Source organism: Aplysia californica, unplaced genomic scaffold (genome assembly GCF_000002075.1).
Source record: "Aplysia californica isolate F4 #8 unplaced genomic scaffold, AplCal3.0 scaffold00615, whole genome shotgun sequence".
NCBI lineage: Eukaryota > Metazoa > Mollusca > Gastropoda > Aplysiida > Aplysiidae > Aplysia > Aplysia californica.
In genome coordinates, this window is record NW_004797885.1 from 55,229 (window position 1) to 80,023 (window position 24,795).

The window sequence follows — 24,795 nt, forward strand, 5'->3', positions numbered from 1 at the left end:
TCTCTCTCTCTCTCTCTCTCTCTCTCTCTCTCTCTCTCTCTATCTATCTCTACTTATGTATGGAGATCGGCAATTCGAACATGACTATAACCATATATGCATATTATGCAATTCCCGTCCTAAGACTCTTGTACATGCATATATTTCATTATGTTCTGGAGATAATGCCTGCTGCTTTGAGTCTGGAAGAACAAAGATTCGTCTGCAAAAAAGTATGAGTGATCTGAGTCTTAATTTGTCTATTTTTGATGTTTTTCAGATACGGGAGGATGAGCGCAAGGCCAAAGAGGAAAAACTTGCAGGCTTGCATGACAAATTTAAACTGTCCTTAGGTGAGTGTCACGGCCTAGTTTTCCTGTCCCCAACTTTCTTTTAGTGGACAATTAACCATCACATCAACGTACAGGTGTGTTGTTGTAGTGTCAGTAGGGATATCATTGTCATTTCATTGTCATTGTGGCAGTGGTGATGTTTTTGTTTTTGAGTCAGTTGTGACTGCAGAAAATGTTCTCTCATGTTTTGCAGTTTTTCACAGAGGAGATGGCTGTCAGCAAATTGTTTTATGATAGAAATTTCAAGGTGCAAAGGAAATGGGTACCAACCGTACACGTATTTTTCATTTTTTGCTTGTGAGATTTATTTTTCTACCTTCTAAATAAGCATGTAGTTGGAGGGCGCCACTGATAGATCCTACTTCTTTTTTTTTTTCTTTGTTGTTTATGTCTGCCTGCCTTGCTTTTATGTGAAACTTAGTAGTCATCGGTATGTCAATGTGCTTCTGTATACTTAAACCAAAAAAAACACACCAAAAAAAAACTATCTACAAGATGTTTCTTGAAATCTGAAAGTGTTTCTTACATTGTTCTGCTGCCAGTGATCGACAGCAGCAGAATGTCAAAGTGCTTCTGTTTACTCAAACAAACAAACAAACAAACAAAAAGCCCAACTCTTTACGAGATGTTACTTGAAATCTGAAAGCTATTCTTACTTTGTTCTGCAGCCGGTGATCGTCAGCAGCAGAATGCCGCCAAGCCTGGCAATGAAGAAGAGGCTGGCTCTGCCCCCAGCACTCCGTCCACCGACTCCTCGGGAGGTCGCGGCAGGGACAAGAGCCGCAGACCGGCCCACAAGGGCTACATGCCCTCCGACTCGTACGCTCCAGCCACCTCCCCGATGAAGGAGCTAGAGGACGAGGAAGAGGAAGCGGAGGAGGGCGAGGGGAAGCAGGGCAAGAGGTACCTGGTGGACAGTGGCGTGGTCACTCCGGCCGACCTCAACGCCGTCCCCTGGCACCACGCCCAACTCTACAAGATGTACGGCAGGAACGCCGACTACTACATCCACCCCAAGATGCAGCCTGAGAAGAAGAAAGTGGTCAATCCCACGCTCAAAGGCCAGAAAGGTGAGCGAGATACATGTATAGCTTTGATCTTGGCTCGGTGAAATACTAAGGGTTTTTGTTTTGTTTTTTTCTGCACCCATGCATATGGTTTTTATAAATAGAATTGCCCTTGTAATTGAAAGTTCTTTTTAAATACATTATCATCCTCATTATTGTGCACTTAACATATGATTAAAGTGTGATGAAAAGTAAAGCTTTGTAATATGGTTTGGTTTTATATTTTTCTGCACCCATGCATATACTTTTTATAGAATTGCCATTGTAATGGAAAATTCTTTGATATGTGTTATCATCATAAATTTGCACTTTACCTATGACTAAAGTGTGATGGAAAATACAGCTTTGTAATAAGGTTTGGTTTTTTTAAAAAAAAATATTGCTATTATTCTCCTTGCAGCGTGCTGCTTTTTTTAACCCAGATGCTGAAATAAATGCTGCATTAAGTCAGCAGCTTGCCAATGAGGTGGACTGGTTAGTTTCTAGTGTAAAGTTCATTGTTTCCCTGTCTTTACACGGTCAGTTTAGGCTTTTAATACTTATGAATTTAAAAACTCAAAAATTCAAAACAGAGTAGATCAAATTCAGTACGGTGTGTATTTATCAGCATGAAATGAGAAGATGGTTTTTTAAGGGACAGGTTAGGTGGGGTGGGGGGTTCTATAGGAGAAGGAACTAAAGAGTCTGGTGATGATAGCGCTTGTTGCTAATTTGGCCTCTGCAAGCCAGAAAATATGCTGATTAGAGACTAACGTCATGCATTATGTATATGTGTGTATATTGCTGTGTTTTTGTGAACTATGGGACCATATCTGACTGAAATTCTTGTACCGTATTTATAGAGTGACTAACATGTTATACTCTCAAAATTTGTTTCAGTGAGAAAAATGGGTATGTGAAATTGCATCGAGTTGATTTATAGCTGTTACTTATTCATAATAATATTGTCTTTTTTTTTCATTTTTCATTTTTCATTTTTTTTCCCTTTTTTTTTTTACCCTTGTCTTTCTTTTCATTATTTTTTTTAGCTTGTTCCTCTGTTGTTTGGAATTTTTGTGGTGTGGTTTTTGGCTGCCGTGAGTGCTTTTTATTAGTTCACCTTCCTTGATGTTCCCTCTTTACTCAGTAGTGACTCTTTCAAGAAAAAGAAGATTACAATTTTCTAATGAGTAGAATAAGAACAAAGTCTTAGTCTTTGCAAATATTTTTTTAAAGAACAGATTATCTTATTAATTCCCCTTTTATTCTTTACTTTATTCTTAATTCTTATTTAATTTCTCTGGCAAGTAGGCCTTGGAATAGTTTGGCCTTGTGCCTCTTTCTTAAATGTTTGCTTTTCCTTTCTGTTTATACTCTACTTCAAGTGTAACTATGTTTTTAGTTATTATTAAATCTACATGGCTTAATGTTTAGAAATGAAACAATTTTACTTTTTTTTTCTCTTTTAAGTCTCTTACTTTTTTTTTTTTTCCAATCTTGTCTTTATTCTGGAGTTTTCGTTAGTGTGAATAAATGCTTCTAAACTCTGTTGCGTGAATTTGGAAGTGACATGCTGGATGTCACAATTGATGTGAGAAACAAGTCACTGCATGTTACTGTTGGTGTGAGAAGCAAGTCACTCCCATTTTATAAAGAAACAGGTCACTGCATGTCCCCCCCCCCCATTGATGTGAGAAACTAGTCACCATATATCTTTGTCACTGTGAGAAGCTCGACACTGCATGTTATGGCGAATCTGTTCACTGCTTGTCATTATTGGTGTGCAACGGTAATACTTACCGGCGGGTCACTATTTGTCGCTGTTGGTGTGCAAAGGTAGTCATTGCATATCACTACTGTGTTCACTTCTCTGCACAGGTATTCATCTTCAATTGTACACCACATGATTCACGACATGTAGGTCGGACAGTCTTGACTGTACACAGTACAAGCTTTTCTATTACAGAATGTGTAAATCTCTATTTTAATCCGAAAACACAACGATAAGTCCCTATATTGCACCCTGTCACTCTCTGGTTACTTATCACTTAATGTTGTTTTGAATGACTTTTGCGTTTGCAGTATAATGGCATACCCGTGCAACTCTTCCAAAAACTGTCACTTCGCAACCTTTGATAGAATATATCAGGGCAGTCCTGAAGTTATCGAGCGCAAAGAATTTCAAAAGTCTTGCTGTTTTTCCTAATGTTAGCTCAGCACCTGAGCATACTAGTTTAAGGTTCCCTTCTTTAAAGTATAAATCAACTTTAAACTTGCTTATATTTAATAATTTTCTAATGAAAATATTTGAATGCTCTTGAGTAGACTGATTGTATTCCCACTAACATGTTCAGTTTGATAGAGTAAATGTCCAAATTCTATACTGGTTCCTATAACTTCGTGGATCTGGTTTGAATATCAGAAATTGATTTGTATTCAACTTTGTGTGTGTAGCAGTAGTAGCAGCAGCTTGTAGAGTGAGTAGGCTTTAGTGAGTAATTTGGTCTCCATTTATCGCAGTTTAACTCCAAAGCATTTGGCTACAACATTGTAATTATAATGTTCACATTGTCATCTTTCTGAATGTTACTATGCCTGTTTCTCTCTACTCATTTCTGTCATTGAATGGAGAACTTTGTCACAATGGCTGCCTGTGCATTTTATTAGTTTGATAAGCAGTTTTCAAATATTTTGTATTTTGGGGAGCGGGGAGGGATGTTGTCCGTTGCTCCGTTGCTCCTTGACCATTATTGAGGAGACATTGTTTGTAGTTTCTTGGTTAAATGCTAGACCTGCGGCTTAATCTGTGCCTCACAATATTATTATTCTGTGGCATCGAAGTTTGGACTAGATTAAGAATGGGCTGTAGTGATTTGTTGTTAGATTGATTTATGTCAGACTGTGCTTCACATTTTAGAGGATTTGTTGATCTGAGGCCGAGAAGTAGATAATAATATTATTTGCTTATGCTACGTTAGGTGGACTTACATTATAAATCTTTTTCTATAAGACATCTGTATGCTTCCCGTGAAGCTGAGAATGTTTCTGAGTGTTCGATGGTCTGCTGGGGTAATAATATAGTGTAAAGCGCATAGAGGCGCTGTTGAGGCGGGGTATGCACTATACTAGTGCTATTATTGTTATTATTATCTAAAATCTAAGAATAAAATACGGTACAGATAGTACATTTTGATCAGATGAGAGAACTGTTCTCAAAATTTCTCCTGCCTGTTTACGTCATGCTTACAATATAATGTCATCCTTTTCACTCATTAGTCTGCTAGTACTGTGACTTATACAACGCAAGTCATGCCATGATGTCAGAATAGTCAGTCAGCCCCTCTGGTGCTTTTTGTACCAAAGTTCTTTGAAAAAACAAAGTGTCAAGTTCTGTCATGATATGCTCTTATTAATGTATGGTACCATGATGTCCTATGAGCTGTATGTAATCAGGTGGTTGATGGGTGCCCATGTGTGATCTGCTCTTGGTATGCCTATTTTTTTCCCCTGTGTTTAGGTAACCGTATTCTGTCATTGGCGGGTGGTTGAAAGGCGCCAGTGGTAGGTCATACTATGTTCTTTTCTCTGTCATGTCTGTCTGTCTTTCATGCTTTTTTCAGCATTTAATGGCAGTTTTATGTTCAATGTTGTTCTTCTCTCTATTCAAACAAACAGACAAACGATCCAACATCGGCAAAATATGATTGTTCTGGTGGTGACTTGCTGTTGAATCTGTCTCACGTTCCTTTTGGTTTTCTCTCGCAGGTCACATGGGGGCCAGTCACATCTGGACCACGCTGCGGAACGACTCTATGTCCAAGCTCTACCGCACTGACCGCAGGTTCCCTCAGGAGCTTAAAGTGAGTGGAGTCGGAGTGTCTGTTGTCCATCCTCAAATATTTTTCTTCTCGGCTCAGGGATGAGGGTTGTTGCGGGTGCTCTGGTGTGGTTTGCTCCTTCTTTCCTACCAAAGATCAAGCCTCATTATCTCTCCTTCTTTTCTTTGCATGTTACTTTCAAGTAACACCTCTAATCTTCAGCACTTATCTTTCACAAATGTGGTGCAAGTGCCATAAAACTGTTACTAAGACTGAAAAGCTCGCGAGTCCAAATGCTCTGCCCTAGAAATGACCTAGACTGGATGCTCACTCTGTGTGGTGGGTCATTATTTTTTCATATCCCTATAATGTCATAATGTGCTTTCTTTGTGCTTCAGAGTGGTATTTGTATGGTTATCCTTATTTCCTTTTTAAGTTGTAAAGTTTCAACAAAGTTTTATCACTACCGAATGGAGGTGCAGTTATTTTTACTCTAAATCGTCTAAATTTTAGTAGCTGTAGCGTTAGTGTACCCATTATGTGTAAGCATGAGTGTGCATTTTAGCATGTGTTTGTATATTTGTGCGTCACAAAATATGTATGTGTGTGTTTACAGGATGCCTTCAGCTCCCATGTGAGGGAGGGAATCAACAGACACCAGAGGCCAGTCTTCAGGAACTTCACAGAGACGGATGATGTGAGTCTCATCTTGTGTGTCACATAGGCTGATAGGTTTTTGTTCTTTTGTATTTGATGCCTTATTTGTTAAGAACAAAGCTCTTTTTTGTTCCTTTCAGGTTGTTTTGTGTCTTTTCTTAAAAGGGTTAGAGCTGGGCATAGTACTTTCTATAGCTTTTTTTACCAGTCTGCTTCCATTGTTATTGTTGAATACTGTTTTTATTATTAATGTAATTATTATTGTGGTGTTATTACAGTCGAACCTGCCGTAACGGAAACCTGTATAAAACGGAAACCTGTCTTAACGGAATCTCCCTGCTCCCCCCTTGATACATTCCTCTTTGATTACCTGTATAAAACGGAAACCTGTCCTAACGCGGAAACGGAAAGAAAAATCTGCTCCCTTCCGAGGGTTTCACCTGTCTAAGACGGAAAATGCTTTGCCCACTCAGCCCTGATTTGAAACAAAACTCGCAAGCTTGGTTCCGCCGGCTCTAAACTTAATGCTATGGCCATGCCGCTGGGCGAGGAAGGGGAGTAGGGGTGCAATTTGGGGGTAGATGTTACCCCATCATGTGAGCCCTGAGCAATGCAGATGGTCAGCGTAGTGTGGGTGTGAAATCTCACGACTGCCCGTGAGAGTGCTCGAGTAGCGATCCATCACGGAAACTTTCCTGGATAGCCAGAAGCCAGAGGTGGGAAATTAGATTGACCAATGCCTGCTGCCCTGATCGTATGGCCAGCCGAGAAAAGAGTTCCTCGAATCGTTGTTACAATGATGGCAATGAGGGGTGGCATTGATGGGTGGGGCTAAGGGTGGAAGCAAAGGAGATGTTCAAACATTTCTAATTATAATAGGTCAAACAGTGATCCTATAAAAGGCAAGCACTGGTGGTAATTGGATAAGTAAGACTTACCCATGTCATTATGACACAGGATAGCACTTGAGAGGTGTGAAGTTTTGACCACTGCTTGCCGATCGGACAAGCGATCCTTGATCTCTCCGGCTGGGCCTTTTAACCTCCCCCCCCCCCCCCCCCCCAAAAAGCGGGTTCTTAAAAAAACCCCCCTGTCTAAGACGGATAATGTCTAAGACGGAATTTTTTTCTGGCTCCCTTGCGATTCCGTCTTACACAGGTTCGACTGTATTATCATTGTCTTATTATTATCATTATCATGTTCTTTATGCAATTACATAATCTTTGTTCATACTTGTCATATATATTTTCTTCTTCTATCAGTAGATCATGAGAATGGTAATCCCATTTTATTGTCATTATAGCATGACATTTCTAAGGTCAAGAATAACATGAGCTGTGAATAAATCTGTGTTTTTGTTTGTGTGTGACCAGGTTCCGGACCTGAACCGTCTGTTGGATCAGTCGCTGCTGAGGCGGGTTCGAGTCCTGCGGCACAAGACAGAGCTGATGTACCGGTCCTCCCAGACCAACAACGACCGCACCAAAGTGCTGCTGTTCAACAGCCCGCTGCCCACCGTGTCGGACGGCGATGAGGATGGGATACAGAAGTACCTGCCCTCGTGGGATGACTCAGCATCAGTATGTCAGCTCCTGCGCTTTGTTTGATTGTTTGGTTATTTGTTCATGTCAATGTTTTTTGATGTGCAAAAATAATGAGCTGATTATGGTAGCATCTTGTTCACACTGGGAAAAATAGAAGGAAAAAGAAGCAGGGGATAGACAAAAAAACCCCAGTAAACTCCTAATACATTAGTTTGGCTTTTTGCTAATATATTTTTCTCTTGTTGGTGCATGTATTGTTTGAGGGAACAATGAATGTTTTCACAATTTTATTGGGTGTTTTTTTTCTTGGGTTTGGTTTTTTATTTATGTTTTTTTCTGCTAGGTGTTGTTACAACAAACTGACAAGTTCTTTATGATAGCACAGATACTTGGAATCATATCACTGTTCCGGGGTTACATTTATCTTCTCAGATCGTTGAAAATGAAAGTTTCTTGGTCTTAACTGTTCACTACAACTTGACAATGACAAACTTTGCCACATTTGCTTTCTGGTGAAGGGAAGCTGTTTTCAAACCCTTTCGCTATAATCTGCGACCCAACAACAACAAAACCTCTGTGGGCCAAATGGTCTCTGCTCTCTTAGAAAGGAAAAGAAAAGTGTTCTCCCGCTGTCTTCCCCTCAGCATTCCCAAAATGTTCATCCTGTTCTTTTTTCTTTTTTTAGGAAAGCACAGAAGCCACGTACAGGAGATGGCTGAAGCCGTCACCGCGAGATTTCAATGATGAGGAGGAGGAGGGGACAGACGTGGAAGCATCGCAAGAGGAGTTGCCCAAGGGGAAAAGACAGCACCCAATGTCTGTGCTGAGCCCGCTGGGGTCTGACATCAGTGACGGCTTACAGAACATCTGGCACACCATCATGGCCCGCAACAAGCCCAGACCCTCACCCAGGTCAGTGGGCAGTGGGAGGAAAGGGGGGGGGGGGGGGGGCTTGCAATAATTTTCATTGTTTTCTATACATGTCCAGAGTTCTGGTAATACAGTAGAGGGTGACTTCCATAGATTAATGGCACGTATACTTTGAGTAGCTCTTTTATTGGGCTGAGCTCTTTTCGTCTTTTTCCATACATGTCCAGAATTCTGGTAATGCTTTAGAAAGTGGCTGTCCCATAAATGGAATATCAAAGTAGCACTTGTGTTGCAAATTTAAGATTTTATTGTGTCTTGTGTAATTGCAGTATGTGACATCAATGTTTCTTTGTGTTGGCGTACATTCCAAGAGCCTTTGAAGATTTGATCAGTACTTGGTAATGAGACCCAAACAGCATAATTGCATTCTCCATGTTTGAAGGTTGATTAAATAATTTGAAATCAAAAGTAAGAATCCCATCAGGTGTTTCTTTTGTCCCTTTAGTCGAGTTCTCATCTGTGACTAGTGAGGATGTTAAACACTTGAAGAAGTAGTAAAGATCCTAACTACAAATAAATGCTTATCTGGTCCAATTGGATAGCCAGATGCAAGACTCCAGCAAACGCCATTTTGCAGTTTAGTGTTTGTCGGAGTCCTGCACCCAGACATTCAATTGTGGTATCGAAAGCCAAATGGTAAATGCTTTGGAAGCTTCCTTAATGTGCCAGTATAATGTACAAGATATTTTGACAACCAGTTTTCTCTTTATTCTTCTGTTATCTTCCAATCATAAATGTAACATTATTCCTCTGTTGTTTTTCAGCCATGAGGTTGTATTTCCCATATTGTCTTCCAGCCGTAGACACAACATTTATTCCTCTGTTGTCATTCTGTCACGAAAGTAATATTCTCTCCGTTGGCTTTCACTTGTGACAGTGATATTTCCTGTTATCTTTCAGTCGTTTATATTTAATTAAATTTTTTCGTGTGGTATTTTCAGTCATGGACCTTACATTTTGTTTATTGTTTCAGGCTCCACTTTTTGACAGAGGAGGAGGCCAAATCTGAAGGAGCCTTCCTGGAGAAACTGGGACTGGACAAAGAAAAGCTTGACCTGGGTCGCGTGGATCTCCTGCCAGGCAGTCCCGGCCAGGTACAGCACTCTCTGCCCAGCATCAAGGCTCACTCGGCCCAGGAGTCTCGGACAACCCATCACCCCATTGCAGGTAAGGAGATTTTTGCTTTGCCAATTGTTCCCAATTTTCCAGGACTTTCCCGGCTTTGGCTGTCGGAGATTTGAGGGCGTTATCTGCTTCGCTTCTCGAAAACCATTCTTACTGGGTGTCATTTTATTTGTTGTTACGTAATGTGATGTCATGACTTTGGGTGTCCCTTGTTGGCTCAGGAAAAAGTTGGCACGCCTGCTACAAGTTATCTGTCATGTTCTGTGTGTTGTATGTTGGGATGCTGGTGATCACTGACTTAGTGCTGCTGAAAAGTCATACAGACAGACAGACAGACACAACAGAGAGAAAGTAAAGAAGCAGGACCTACAAATGGCACCCTCAAATCACCCACGCTTCAAATGGATATGTTAACTTTGGTAAAGATTGTTTTCACCTTAACACTCCATTTGTAAGGCCATCTGTGCCAAGTTGTGGTTTGTAACCTTCGACTTCACGACATATCTGTAAAGTTTGTAGTATTGTCCATCGCCATACGTGGGTGATTGGCAGGTGCCTTGATGTGGTTTTCCTCATTCTTTCCTATCCAATACCTCTCCTCCGTATAGCTCCTCCTTCTTTTCTTTGTATATTGCTCTCTTGTAATGCCTCTAACTTTTAGCAGTAGTACAACCTATGTTGTGGGTGCCTTAGAACTCTAACTACAACTAAAACTCCATCATCTTCATGTCTTCGACAAACTTGTTTTCCCCTCCAGGTGCCCTGGGCAACCGCTATGACGTGGCCACTGCACCGAGCCCAGCCTCTCGCTTCCAGTCCAGCTGGCAGCCACTGAGCATGCAGGCTCTGATGGAGTACAAGGACCACATGGCCACAGAGGGACAGGGAGAGTTCCAGCAGGGCCGGCCACGTATGTGGAACTCTGTCGTTGCGGGAACGGAATAGGAGGTGGAGCTGCTCACTGCATTTTGAGTTTTCGACAAGCTTCAATGTTGTTTGTTCCAAGGGGGTCAGAGATGGTCACTCGTGAAATGACTGACGAGTGGAGTCAGTTAATGTCACTTTGTGTGGTATGAGCTTTCAGTTCGAATTGATGCAAAACCGTAAGCTACTAAGCTGTCACTTTAACTTCCACTTAAAGTCATGAGGAAAAAGTCACAAGGAACTCAAGGAAAATGTCCTTCAAATTGTTCAAAATGGATTTCTAAACTTTTGAACACTTTATATGTATGTCCATCAGGGTTTACACTTTTGGAAATGTTCACAGATCTGTAATCGCCAACAGATTGTATTGAAGTTACAAAACTCTTTTTGGATACTATCGACAAACAGTTAATGGAAATTGTGTACAGTCTCAAGGTCCACCGAAATTAATGGATTTGTCTGTATTCTACATTGTTCCTGTACTTTTGTTACATTTTCTAATAATTGTGATAATTTATTTTTGCTTTGTGAATTGAAACATTACAATTGCAAATCTTCTATTGGATGTTTGTACACCCATATGGAATTTTCGTAAATTTTGTTTGATCTTGGGATTTACAAAATCAAATATATGTGCGCAATTTATACAACAGAAAACCACTGTGATATGTATTATAAAAGCATATTTTATTTATCAACTATAATGTGTTTACTTTTTTCTCTCTGTCCTCTTGCCCTGACTTTACACAGGCTGTTGTACGTTGTCCGTTAGTTGTCCAAAATTAAGACAGTATTTGAATAATTTTTTCGCTGCTCCTCTAGTAACAGAGCACCATGAATCACAATGATGTGAACATAGCTTTTGGAGCTCATGTCTCCCGTAGTTACTGCTGATTGAAAATGACAAAGTTGGTTTCAAATTCTTTTTTTAAATATTTGGTTGATGTTCCTATTGATTTTTATTAAAAATCTGACACCAAAATAAGTGACATGTGCAGGAAGGCACACTAAAAACAGTGCAAAGTTCACTACATTTATCAAAACTCAAAACTTTTTCTACTGCTTTAAATCTTTATCCGTTACCTAAATCTTACTTATACATTCTGGAAGATGGGCAACAAACTGGTTGCTCTGCCTTTGTAGTTTATACACAAAATTTCTTTGTTAATTGTCTATTCCAAAAACTGTGCCACTTCTGCTCATGTTACGCTCTCAGAAATATTTCTCCAATATTCCCTGTTATGATTAATTCCTCTCCTTGTCCTATTGTCTGTACGCATGTCTGCAATCAGAAATCCGTCCAGTGCGGTGGCCAGTCTGCCCAGGCTGGATCTGCCGCACGCTTGCACTGATTCCTGGTGCTAGTGGATACCAGAGTTGAACAGACTTGAGCGCGTGAACCGTTTTTGCTTGTGTGGGTGTCTGTGTGTACCTCTATTTGATGTGCGTGTCTGTAGGATTGAGTGTGTTTGTGTATGTCTGTTTGTGTGTGTGTGTGTGTCAGTGCGTGTGTCAGTTTTTATATGTTTTCGTGGATGGATGGACTGTTAGAACTGTTCACTCTATCTATGCATGCCTCCTTCGTTGAGAATTGAGCCTTGTCTCATGTGCCACCTTGTCGCTCTGTGGAAATTTCCTGTTAATGTTTAACCCTCTTGCCTTTGATTTGTGTAGTGGCATAGAATGCAACAACAGATCTCTTTCGGTTTGTTTGATGGTAAGTTTGAGGAAAACTTGGAAGACTTTTTTTTGTGTGTGTGAAAAAATGTGAATGAATGAAAGCTGTGGTGCTATCCTTTTGTGAAGTTGTTGTATTATTGTTTATTTCCTTGTCTTTGATACCACTTCGGTCTCAGGTTTTTTGCTTGATTTTAATGGGAATGGGAGGGAGAATTTTTTTTCTAGCTTAGTTTAGTTTCTAGCTCGTCTTCAGCTTATGCTTTTTTAAAATCGCTCTTGCATTGGTTAAACAGTTTTTGAATTTTTTTTTTTTATATAGGCTATCTGTGTATCTGTTATAATTTTATACTGAATAAATTTTCACACAATCTTTCCTTGGTTGTTATGTTTAGTACTTGCTATTGCTATGTATTGGTGTATTAACAACTAAGGCTACTCTCACACAGACTCCTGTGTTTGGTTTTCTTTCACTCTTTTGTTTCTTCCTGTCTGTTTTGTTTGTTATTGTTTGTTCTTCCTAGGCTAAATGGCCATTATCGTGTCAATGACCTTCTCTGAATGCTTCACAAAACACTAAAGTGACTGCTGGACCAGTAACAACAAGAAAGCAATTATCCCAGATGACAGCTATAAAGTCAATGACAGTACACACACACACACGCACACACACACACACACACACACACACACACACACACACACACACTCACACACACACACATACACACAACACACAGCACTGTGTCGTAATTTACAGTGACAAGTCACGATATTGGTGTCTGTGGCGTTGTAACTGGGCGTTTTGCGGTCACTCCAAAGTGGGTCGCACACAGAAGACCGTAGTTGGGATAATTTTTATCGAGTTTCCAGCTCTTTTAGCTGGGAAGTTGTTGTACTCCTCTCTGCCTAGGTTGGCCCCGACAGTCAGGGTCGCTCCCCAACCAGGGCAGTGCTACTGACTGAAGTAGTCTTTAGGCCATTCCAAAAGGGGGAAGAATATTAACATGTTCTTATCCACAGTAGAATTGTAAATGGGCTGATTTATTAATGTCAATGTCATGCTCATACTATGCCAGAACAACATAGGGGGGACTGCTGCTTTATCTTTCCTCATCCTTACTTTCGTAATGTTTCCTCTACTTCTTTGGTATGTTTGTCACTCTTGTGAACTGCTATTTCCGGAGTGCCTTGATAGTCGAAGCAGACTTCGTGCTGTTGATGGTAGAGAGGTGAGCAGAGTAAGCCTGATTCCCCGTTTGGACTTTTCTGTTGACATCCACCCCTTGGCGCTCATATGACCTTATGCAGTTGCGAGCGCCGTAAAAACCTTACTAAAACTAAAAAGTCAGGGTCGAAGTCCGCCTCCTAAATTATGTCAATGAGAGCTGTAAAAACACCTACGTGATTTTTTTTTTAAATCACGTCATGGCATCATTGACTGCAACATGCGACATGTCATGACATCAGGTCGTAAGGTACAAACCCAAGTGTTCTCCGGATCGAGAAAAGTACAGTCAGATGGCGGGTGGTTGACAGGTGCTCTGGTATGGTTTGCTCCTTGTTTCCTATCAAACATGTATCGTCCTTATCTCTCCTACTTTTTGTATTTGTTACCGTACTCTTTTAACAGGTCTAATTTTCTACACTTGCATGAACTATTTGTGTTGCAAGTGCTGTAAAATGCTCACAAAAAAATTTATTAAGAACCGTCTTTCTTCCTTATCTCTCCTCCGTCTTTCTTTGTTATGTTACTGTTACTACCTCTAATCGGAACTAACATGACCTGTTTTTGTCGCACGTGTCGCAAAACTACTAAAAAACCACTAGTAGAATTCTGTGCTAAAAACAAAACTAAAAATCTATCTGATCTATATCACTTAAGAACAAAACTTGACCAGCCATCATGCCACACACACGAATTGTGGCATTTATTCATATCTTATTTTTCCCTCCACCACACAAACAAATGAGATGGATCAATGGGTGGTTGGTGGCTGCTCTAGTGTGGTTTGCTCCTTCTGTCCTATTAAACAACTATCGTCCTTATCTCCCCTCCTTTTTTTAAATGTATGTTACTCTCTTGTAACCATATGTATGCTTGTAACGCATCTAATCGTCGGTACTTATTTGACCTTATTATAGTGTTGCAAGCGCTGTAAAACTCTTACTAAAACAGTCAGATCTATCACACAAGAACAAAACTTGACCCGCCATGCCACACACACGAATTGTAGCGTTTATTCATTTATCTTATTTTCCCATCCACCATATAAACAAAAGAGATAGACCAGTGTTAAAAAATGTGTATGGTCTTGTTGATCCACGGAAAGTGGTGCGGTATACTGAGGATCCTGCCCACCACTGAGGAAGACGACCCCGCACAGGCAAACTCTTGTCCCACCACGCCCACCAGAGCCCAGCCTTGGCCCATCTCACACACCACGGGGCTGCCGCGGTCTCCCTGGGGGGTACACACAAATATAATGTTATATAGTTATATAGATCTCTATACATATAATTATAATTGTGTAATTACAATATATAAAGATATAATAATTTAGCAATCACATAGATCTAATATACGAGGGGCTCTCGTGGCCTAGAGGTTAAGGTGTTGGCCTCTCATTCAAAAGGTCCCGGGTTCGAATCCGTGTAGCGAGCGAAACATTTTCTTCTCTAAAATTGTCTCCTTTCACCTCCTTTCCTGCTTTCTAGCAAAGTTCTGTTGTCTGCTTTCGTTTCCACTTTCTGCCCCCACCCCCTCACCTCCTTTGCCCCCTCCTCTGGGCTCCTGACTCTTTCTGCAGCCTTTCTACTGCTACTCCTTGGCTCCTCCTAACTGCTGTCTTTCTGCCACACCCCTGATCTTCTGGTAGGAAAGATCTACACCTAGCCTTCTCGGACAAGGACTAAAAATCTCGGAGGGCCCGTGTGCAAATTGTGCACGTTTAAGATCCCTTGCTGGTCTAAAATCGATAAGAGTAGGCTTCGGCCGCCACCCGGGCAAAATTCAAAATTTCCTACAAACTGAAAATATTAGGTGTGTCCCGCACGCTCATATGACCTTATGCAGTTGTGAGCGCCGTAAAAACACTTACCAAAACAAACAAATAATATACGAGTACACACACACACACACACACACACACACACACACACACACACACACGCACACACACACACACACACACACACACACACACACACACACACACACCGTGGAATACAGAAGAAGAAGGGAGGAAAACAAGAAGTACGGGGCTTTTCTCCTTCTTCTCCTATCAAACCTCCTTTTTATTAATTTTTTTCCCTATAAAATATGTTACTTTCTAGGAAAACTTCTAATCTTCGACACTCATGCAACCTATTTTTGTTGCACGTGCCGTGCCTGAAAATACTAAATAAAACAAAATCTTTCAAATTGATAAGAAAATAAAAATGAAAACAACCCCCCACCCCCCCACCCCCAGTAATCCAGTAATAATAAATAGATAGACAACAAAAGTTGTTACAAAACCAGAGTCACCTTGCAGGGCCCTCCCCCAGTACTGAAGGCCCGCCCACACAGAAACTGCGGGTCTACTGGGTGCCCCGTGGCCTCTCCACAGCTACGATGATCCAGTAACTTCGTGCGAACTTTCTGTAGCCTGGATGCTGACCCCTGGTCTGGAGATGTATAAAAGTCGTAGATTGTGATGTGTACACACTTACAAGCCAAATTGCGTACATAAGTGTATGAGATAGTCTCCGAAATTTTAATACAGGCATGTAAGCACGCGCATGAGCTCAGCAACTTCACGCGGACTTTCTGTAGCCTGGACGCCGACTCCTGGTCTGGAGATGTATACAATATATTATTATGTAGATTGTGATGTGTACACTTACAAGCAAAATTGCGTACATAAGTGTATGATATATTCTCAGAAATTTTAATACAGGCATGCACTCACGCGCACGAACTCATATGCACTCGCTCACAAACAAATATAAAACGTACATATATTTATACTTGATTACTTGATCCTGGGAACAACATCATAGCACTCACGGCATTGCCATACGTGCTCCGCTCCCCGCTCCCCGCTCCAGTATCCACTCCAGAGTCCATCTGCTGATCGGTCCGGTGTTTATTTGGTTAATAACCCGTCTTTCCATCCCCTGTACTATGCTGGTTCTGCCACTTCCTCTGAAGACACCCAGTTCTTCAAGTCACAAGACTGGCACATAGTCATGCTCAATCTCCTCATCTTCAAGTGTGGTGGCAAAGGCCTTCACGACATCATTTTGGTCTATTTTAATGTCAGTATTGACAGGTGCATGGCTCGCCAGTTTGTTCATTTCCCACCACACCCGTATGGCTTGGAGCATAGATCCACGTTCTCAGACAATCCTTTATCCATCTGTCCACCCTGTCACATATACAATGGCATCGACATTCTCTTGTACAGACACACGCTTGACACATGATATGCTCTCTCTCTCTCTCTCTCTCTCTCTCTCTCTCTCTCTCTCTCTCTCTCTCTCTCTCTCTCTCTCTCTCTCTCTCTCTCTCTCTTTCTCTCTCATCTATCTACGTATTGATCTACCCACTGTCTATCTACCTATCGATCTCGCTCATTAACACACACACACACACACACACACACACACACACACACACACACACACACACACACACACACACACACACACACACACACACGAACACGAACACAAACACGCGCGTCTGCGTCTAAGGGTACTACTGGTAGTTGAGATATTCGAGATATTCAAGATTTTGATTGCTTTAACAAGGGGAAATGCAAATGAGCAATGATCGACAAGACATTATTCCAAAGATTCGAAGTGTATTTTAATACGTGTCTAAACCTAATACATTGGGTTTAAGTTTAAGTTTTCGCTCTGCCCCTGTCACAACATAATCACGTCTACATCCCCTATATACATCAAAAACTGAATTGGACCCCATGTCCCCCCCCCCCCCCAACCACTACTAGTGCAGTGTGACTGACTGAAATTGTCTTTATGTCATTCTCAAAAGGGGGATATTAACACGTTTTTATGCACAGTAGTAATGTAAATTGGCTAATTTTGTCAATGTCATGCTCATACTGTGCCTGAACAACATTGGGAGAACTGTTGCTTTTTTTCCCTCCTTACTATTGTCATTTTCCCTCTACTTCTTTTGTAAGTTTGTCATTCTCTTGTGAACTGCTATTTCCGATGTGCCTTGATAGCAGAAGCAGACTTTGTGCTGTTGAGGCTAGAGAGGTGAGCAGAGTAAACCCGATTCCCTGTTTGGACTTCTCTGTTGACATCCACTCCTTGGCGCTCATATGACCTTATGAAGTTGCAAGAGACGAAAAACCTTATTAAAACTATTTTGAAAAAACGGACCCCGCGGAGATTAAAAACAAAACCCCTGTAATCAAAAGGTCACAAGATGTATTTATAAGGATGTCATGTTCACCAGCCACCCAGAGCAGGATACTCACCAGGACCAAGGGAACCCCATCCGATGACGTAACAAGTGGAGTCGTTTAGGCCCATCTCACTCTGAGCCATTCTCAAGTGTGGAAACTGGTAGAGAAAACAATATTATAAAGAAGACAGATGGTTGACAGTATTGTAAAGAGGGGTATCTGTCTGTCTGTCTGTCTGACTGTCTGTCTTTCTGTCTGTCTTTCTGTCTGTCTGTCTGTCTGTCTGTCTGTCTGTCTGTCTGTCTGTCTGTCTGTCTGTCTGTCTGTCTGACTTGTTCGCTCTCTTTCTCCAAACCCACCCCGCTCCTCAGGCTGGGGGGCAGGGGGTGGGGAGGCTGGGGGAAAGAGGAGGCTGAGGGAAGGTCGGCAGGGGGGATAGCTCTAAAGATGTATCGATAGGTACTCAAAACAGTACTCATCTTGATGCTCAGACCCCAGGGGGACTGGGATGAGGTTTGGTTTGGGGAGGTATTGAGGGGTATAGGGGGATTTTGGCATTGTGGTTAGAATGGGGGGGGGGGTGTATAGGACGGAGGGATTAAGGGGGAGGGGGTATAGGGATCGGGGTAGGGGGTAAGGGGTTAATCACAATCTTATCCCCTTTCCCCACCCTTACACAGACTCGAAAGGACATCAAGACACATCGAATAAAATATATATGCATGTAACACAAGAATTTGCTTCTACTTTTAGTCCACCAGAGAGCCCGAGCCAGTCTCGGGCCAGGCAGTGAAGGAGTTAACGCGTGTCCATGAAGCTGCATGTTATTATTTTATCGCTTCTTGATTCTCAAAAGATATTATGTCGGTGGGCGCTCTAAACTGTTCTCACCTTGACGCCCAGACCCGCGATGTGCGAGAGATTTAGCTTGACCAGTGCCAGGTCATGAGGCAGTGGTCTGTCGTTCAGAGTACTGTTATCGTCCGGCCGGCTGTAGCCGCCGTGCAGCAAAATGCTGTCCACGAAAACAGCTCTCCTCGTCCCTTCCCTCCAGCTCGTGTACACGCCTCCGAGCTTGGCGTTCCATTGGGAGGGAGAGTAATTCCTGATGACATAGAGCAGTAATTGTCGATGTTTTTGTATGAGTTTAGGAGAGCAAAGAAATGAAAGATGAACCATAATCAGAGGCGAAGGCTGACTTGTTTGACAGGGTAATCAAAGTGAAACGGGACCAGATATGGCCTGGGGATATCGCACAAGAACCTTGCTCGAGGCGGCGACTCAGAGTTGTGAATGAAAACAAACCCGGAATTCATTATTGTATGTTCAACCGCCAAAATAATCGGGAAAGTATCTCATTAAATATCAATTCCAATTAAAATTAAATTTAACTTTAGATCTGAATACACAAACACAAAGCAAAGAAGCAGAGATGTCAGTACTAGATCTATATGTTATAGATCTACCAGGGAGTCTAACTCTTTGGTAGAACATGACAATTATAATTTTTTAAATTTCACATTTGGCTGTTTTTTGTCTAGCCTTTCGCGGCCACGAGCCTGTGTCATAATCGAGGTCACGATCTGATTATAGGGCAGTAAAAAGTCGAGGGAAAAAAACAAGCTCTCGCAGCAGTGAGAGATTATTAGGAGTTAGTTCCCCTCACATCTGTGAGGTAGACTCGACCAGTGTAATAGCTTACCTAACCAGTGCTTGAGACTGATTATAACTGTGGCCCGAAAGGGGTGAACAGGGTGTGGCAATGAAACAGTTTAGACTGCTATGCACATGTTCCCTTCAACTATGTTGGTAGACTCTTCCAGTCTCACTTTAAGCTTACTTAATCAAAGCTTGTGACTGCTTATGGGGTGGCCCAAGAGGGGAGAACAGGCTATTTCTGTGGCAATGAAACCGTTTAGAATGTTAGGCATACTGTTCATTGTTGATTATGAACGTCTTTTTACATTTAATTTATGAAGTTTATACGTTTATGGGTGAATTTGACTGCGACAATGTTTCAAAATTAGGAAGGGAAGCAGTGATTATTTGATTATATAGACGCTTCGCCTCTGACCATGATCAAGATCTTGTACTTGATGACTTGATGATAGGGAGTTCATCCGTGTATACATAAATATACTGGGGGGGGGGGGAGACAGAGAGAGAGAGAGAGAGAGAGAGAGAGAGAGAGAGAGAGAGAGAGAGAGAGAGAGAGAGAGAGAGAGAGAGAGAGAGAGAGAGAGAGAGAGAGAGAGAGAGAGTTCCAAAAACAGATCATGCAGCCCCGTAGGAACAGCACAGAACCAAGCAGGAAGAAGGAAAGGAGAAAGCTTAGATCTGTAATCGCACTAAACGATGTTAAAGATTATCACCGAATTTTGAGGACACTTTTTTAATTGGCTCAAAGAGAGAAGTGGCCCCTCTTGTTATGTAGACTCTTTGATCATACTTATGTGTTTGGAACTTCTATAAAGGTCAGTTTTTGGTGAGTCCGATTTCACAGTAAGGGTGAGGGGGCTGGTGTTAGGTTTTAGGTATTAGCAGTGTGCCATCACAAGACTCATAAAGTCAAAACCCTAGCCATTAAAAGCAAAAGCATTTTGGTGAAATCCAAAGAAACAAGGTGGCAAACATCGCCGATCGGTGAGATGAGATGTGACGGCGTAGGAAAAGAGATTTAGGGGTTTGGGGATGAAGGGCTATAGCTCTGGAGATAGGTTTTCAGGTTAGAATTTACTGGAGATATAAGAGTTAACATTTTCGGGATTAATGTTTTAATGGGGGCTGGTGCTAGTGTTAAGAGATAATACGGGCAGGGCGTGGGGATTCATTTTAGGAGTTGCGAGTAAGATGTAGCGGTTCGTGTTAGGAGTTGTAGGTTTGAGTTAGAAAGCAGAGGCCAGGAATTCTAGAATAAGAGTAAGACCAAAAAGAAGAGGAATAGGAGGGTTAGACAGTTAAGCAAATTTATTTAATAAATGAAAACTTGTAGCTTTACTTTAACAAGGGAAAATATTATATGATATGAACTTGACAAACTGAAGGAAAAAACATGAATGAAGAAAGTATGAGCCTGTAAATGACGTAAATATTACACCAAAAATAAACAAACAATTAAAAAAACAAAACAACAACAACCAGAAAGGTCAAAGAGTAGTCGATGAACAGTAAAAGTGTTTTAAAAAATAACTTAAAAGTTGAGCTTTAATAGGAATTTACTGTTTATCCTAGATTTAATGAGGGCTCACGTTGCCTAGAGGTTAAGGTCTTCACCTCTCATTCAATAGGTTCCGGGTTCGAATCCGGATAGCGACGGAAAATGTTCTTCTCTAAAATTGTCACCTTTCACGTCCTTTCCTGCTCCCTAACAATGTTCTGTCGTCTGCTTTCGTTTCCACTTTCTGCCCCCGTCTTCTCACCTCCTTTGCTCCCTCCTCTGGGCTCCTGATTCTTTCTGCAGCATTTCTACTGCTACTCCTTTACTCCTTTTTACTGCTATCGTTCAGCCACACCCCTGATCTTATGGTAGGAAAGATATACACCTAGCCCTCTTGGATAAGGACGAAAAATCTCGGATTTTCCATGTAGGCCTACAAGTTGCGCACGTTAAAGATCCCTTGGTGGTCTAAAATCGATAAAAGTAGGCTTCAGCAGCCACCAGCACAAAATTTAAAATTTCATACAAAATGAAAACGTGTAACCCTATCCGTACGCCATGGGGTCATTTTGTACTCCCGGGTTGTATTCTTCACATTTTAGAATACTTCTAGTACGAAGATCTCTTTGAAACTTTCAGTATTTCTCAAAAAATCATTTTGACAGGCTGCTATGCAAAGCATACGGATCGGATTAACGAGTAAAATTCTTCTTTGGAAAGTGGTGGCACAGAGTTCCCCACGTCGTATGGATACGATAGTATGACACGGCGTACAGATAGGATTAAAGTATCCTGTGCGCTCATACGACCCTGTGCAGTAGCCAGCGCTGTAAAACACTTACCAAAAAAATATATTTAAAAATAAAACCCAAGATTTAATCCATTCATTTTTAGGTTATCATCTTTAGCTAATCGGCTACTCATTGGCACACTTCATATACCGCAAAAAGAATTGTTCTATCGTTTGTTACTAGACGCCGGATCAGAACTTCAGACGTCAGTAGCTACCAGCAATCAATATCGTACTCAAGTTTAAAACTATAGAACCCATCTTGGGAAAGATCAATTTATATCATGTAGTAGGTCATAAAATTCGAATCATCTCCCCCCCCCCCTTTATTTTGGTTTATTGTTCCCCCTAAAACCAACAACAAGCGTGCAAACAAATACAGGAATGCTAATAAAACCTTATCATTGTTTTAGGGTGTATTTGGGAGTTTATCCGCTGCTCTTTATCTTCTCGTCCGTTATCCAAACGCACCCACACGTACAAAACCAACAACACGCGTGCAAACAAATACAGGAATGCAAAGAAAACCTGATAATTGTTTAAGGGTGTATTTGGGAGTTTATCCACTGCTCTTTATCTTCTCGTCCGTTACCAAAATGTTCTCTCACTTGTATGACTTACCCGTCAAAGCACGAGGCGGCTGTGACGACCCAGTTGTCAGCTATGAGCGCCCCACTGTAAATGACCTGACCAAATGACCGAAGGCGGACCTGGGGATGATTGCATGAATCATTGTTCTCGTACATGCCTGAAGAATGTACCAGGACGACGATGACGACGACAACGACGACAACGACAACGACAACGTCAGCAGCAGCAACAACAACAAAAACAACAGCAATATAGGATGCAGGCGGTCCATATTTAGAGGAGCAAAAACAAACAAAACAAAAACATATACGGTCCAACATGGCAAGTGAAGAATATAAAGCTTCTTCTTTTTATTCGTTCTTTTCTGTGCTTGTTTGTTGTTGTTGTTGTTGTTTGATTTGGTTTGCTGTTGCTTTATTTTTTTCGTTTGTGTGCGTGCCCGTGTGTTTGTTTTGTTTTTTGTGATTTTTTGTGTTTTTATTTCATTTTATTTATTTATTTATTTATTTATTTATTTATTTATTTATTTATTTATTTATTTATTTATTTATTATATTTTTTGTCTTGAAGCAAATAGCGTCTGCTCATAATAATGTGAAGCTAAACGTTACAAGTTTAGAGACTTATCAAGGGTTTGCTTCACCCGGTAACAATACACAAAGTATGCCTTCATATTTAGCAAACAGAATGGAGCCGGGATGGGTTTGTCTTCGCAGTAAACGCAGTGTCTCAGTTTTTGCAGGTATTATGAATTAGCTGTCTTTGTCAGCTTCAAGTGAAAAGATAAGCCTTTGGCTCGTTTGAATCTTATCTTTGGATCCATTTTGATATACACTTTCACCAAATTCAGCAGACCGACAGGTCCTTATAAGACAGCAATGTAAGATGATGATGATGATGATGATGATGATGATGATGATGATGATGATGATGATGATGATGATGATGATGATGATGATGATGAGTTGTCACCTGCCAGGGAAATTCCGTTGGACCCACATCTATTCCTCCAGCAACGCGCTTGAACACGGGACTGGCCGCTGGAAGCAAAAAGTTCGCCTCCTTATTTCCAGGGATATATTAACCTATTGACATTTCACATCACACTAAGAACAACAACACAGATAGATACAGTAATAACAAAATAACTATACAGTAATAACAAAATAACTGTGTTGTTCGCACGATCTAAACAAAGTCCTATATGTCTTGGTTAAAATCGTTGACCCCTCCTCCCTAGACTTGACAAAACTCAACATTGTTAAACCAATAATGATAAAAATAATAATAATAATAATAATAATAATAATAATAATAATAATAATAATAATAATAATAATAATAATAATGATAACGATATAATGTATAGTCAACCTACTATGTTTAAGACTTCCTATTGAACCAAACTCAACAACCGTGTGGCGTGGGAAAAGCCTTCATCATTATCACCACCGTCTTTCTCACCCTGCACCAGGGTATAGGGCACAAACAAATACTTTCCACATTTCCCTGTCCTGGGCTAGCCTCTTGATTTTAATATTCCATGTCTTCCCACACTTTTGTACACCATTCTCTATGACTCTTCTCCATGTGAGAGACGCCTTACACTGACTCTAATCAACACTTAATCTATCTCGTCACAACAACACCCTTGTTTGTCTTGGCAAACATTGTCGAAACAATGATAAGAATGCGACCGTGGCTGCAATCAATGACATTTATTTAGTCAGACAAATCTAACCTGAGCTCGCAGGTCCTCGTTAAACTTTGGTATATTTTTTTCTTTTCCTTTTTTTTTCTTCTTTACTTACAGATGTCAGCTTCTTGAAGGTCGCCTGTGGTCACACAATGAGAACATAATATCCAGCACAAACTAATCAAAACGCATAACGTCAGAAGGCGACAAGGAATAGCAGACGGCATTTTCCCGCCGGAAGAAACGCAGACGACAGCGCTTGTCCAGTTCCCGTCAAGACAGAATAACATTATGAGCCTGAGAGTCTTGAGAATGAAACGGCAGACGCCAGATGGCGGCAGGCAATCCCTGCATAGTTCCAGGCTCATACGCGACATAATTGTTGGGTTGGTACATCTGGTACGTTTAAACTTAGGTCGTTATGACTGGGGTCAAATAGTGTAAGTTGGCCAATGCTGGAGCAAAATCTCATAAAACAAAGATCAAAGAGTTAAGAAGACCCCAAATTTTCCAACACACTTAAGGTCTCTAAATCTCTAAAGTACATCTTACCGTGAGCATGAGCCATTCGTGCGGGTGTTAATGACGATCGAGATGACTATAATATAGGCAGTTATCAGTTTCAAGGGGAATGTTTTAAGTGTATGATAAACATAAATAACGCCCAAACATGGCATACCTGCAACTTTAAAAAAAAACAGAAAAGAAAAGGGAACTGTAAAACAAGCGCTAAGCATTAACATTGGTAGTTAACTTTTCCAGACAGGGGTAGATGGGACGGGGGTCAGCGTACATTTATATTAGCCTCTAACTTGGGGCAACCTTTTCTTTAAGTACACAGCATCTTAAAGGCATCTAAAGGGAATTCGGCTCATCACTGGTAAAACATTCGTGGAATTTGTCACGATAAGAAGGGATTGGGGAAGGGGAAATGTTTGACTGGTCAGACTGAACCGCCATCTGCTAACTGACAACAATATCCATATCTGCCAGAAAAGAAGGGTAAGAGGAAAGGGGGGAATTAGGGGGGGGGTAGGTAGAGATCGTCAGCTACTTGCCCTAAATTAAACCACTATTTTACT

At 41.1% G+C, this 24,795-nt stretch overlaps 2 protein-coding genes across 2 annotated transcripts in view; one reads left to right on the forward strand and one right to left on the reverse strand.

Moving 5' to 3' along the window:
* LOC101862895 overlaps positions 1 to 12,430 on the forward strand; it is a gene marked incomplete at its 5' end in the record, with an annotated part of 40,834 nt that extends 28,404 nt beyond the window's left edge. Inside the window, 9 exon segments of the mRNA XM_013087646.2 lie at positions 260 to 332; positions 1,001 to 1,402; positions 2,279 to 2,290; positions 5,144 to 5,238; positions 5,813 to 5,893; positions 7,227 to 7,433; positions 8,083 to 8,309; positions 9,301 to 9,494; positions 10,210 to 12,430. Of these exon segments, the coding sequence (XP_012943100.1) occupies positions 260 to 332; positions 1,001 to 1,402; positions 2,279 to 2,290; positions 5,144 to 5,238; positions 5,813 to 5,893; positions 7,227 to 7,433; positions 8,083 to 8,309; positions 9,301 to 9,494; positions 10,210 to 10,397 (1,479 nt within the window).
* Positions 12,431 to 14,278: 1,848 nt separating this feature from the next.
* On the reverse strand, positions 14,279 to 24,190 carry LOC101859199 (kallikrein 1-related peptidase b27). Its single transcript, XM_005107597.3, has 7 exons — positions 23,829 to 24,190; positions 22,990 to 23,057; positions 22,048 to 22,136; positions 18,371 to 18,584; positions 17,552 to 17,636; positions 15,583 to 15,722; positions 14,279 to 14,517 (listed from the first exon to the last, which is right to left on the reverse strand). Exons 1-7 carry the CDS (start codon positions 24,088 to 24,090, stop codon positions 14,350 to 14,352), a joined length of 1,026 nt encoding a protein of 341 aa, XP_005107654.2. The 5' UTR covers positions 24,091 to 24,190; the 3' UTR covers positions 14,279 to 14,349.
* Between the last annotated feature and the right edge of the window lie 605 nt (positions 24,191 to 24,795).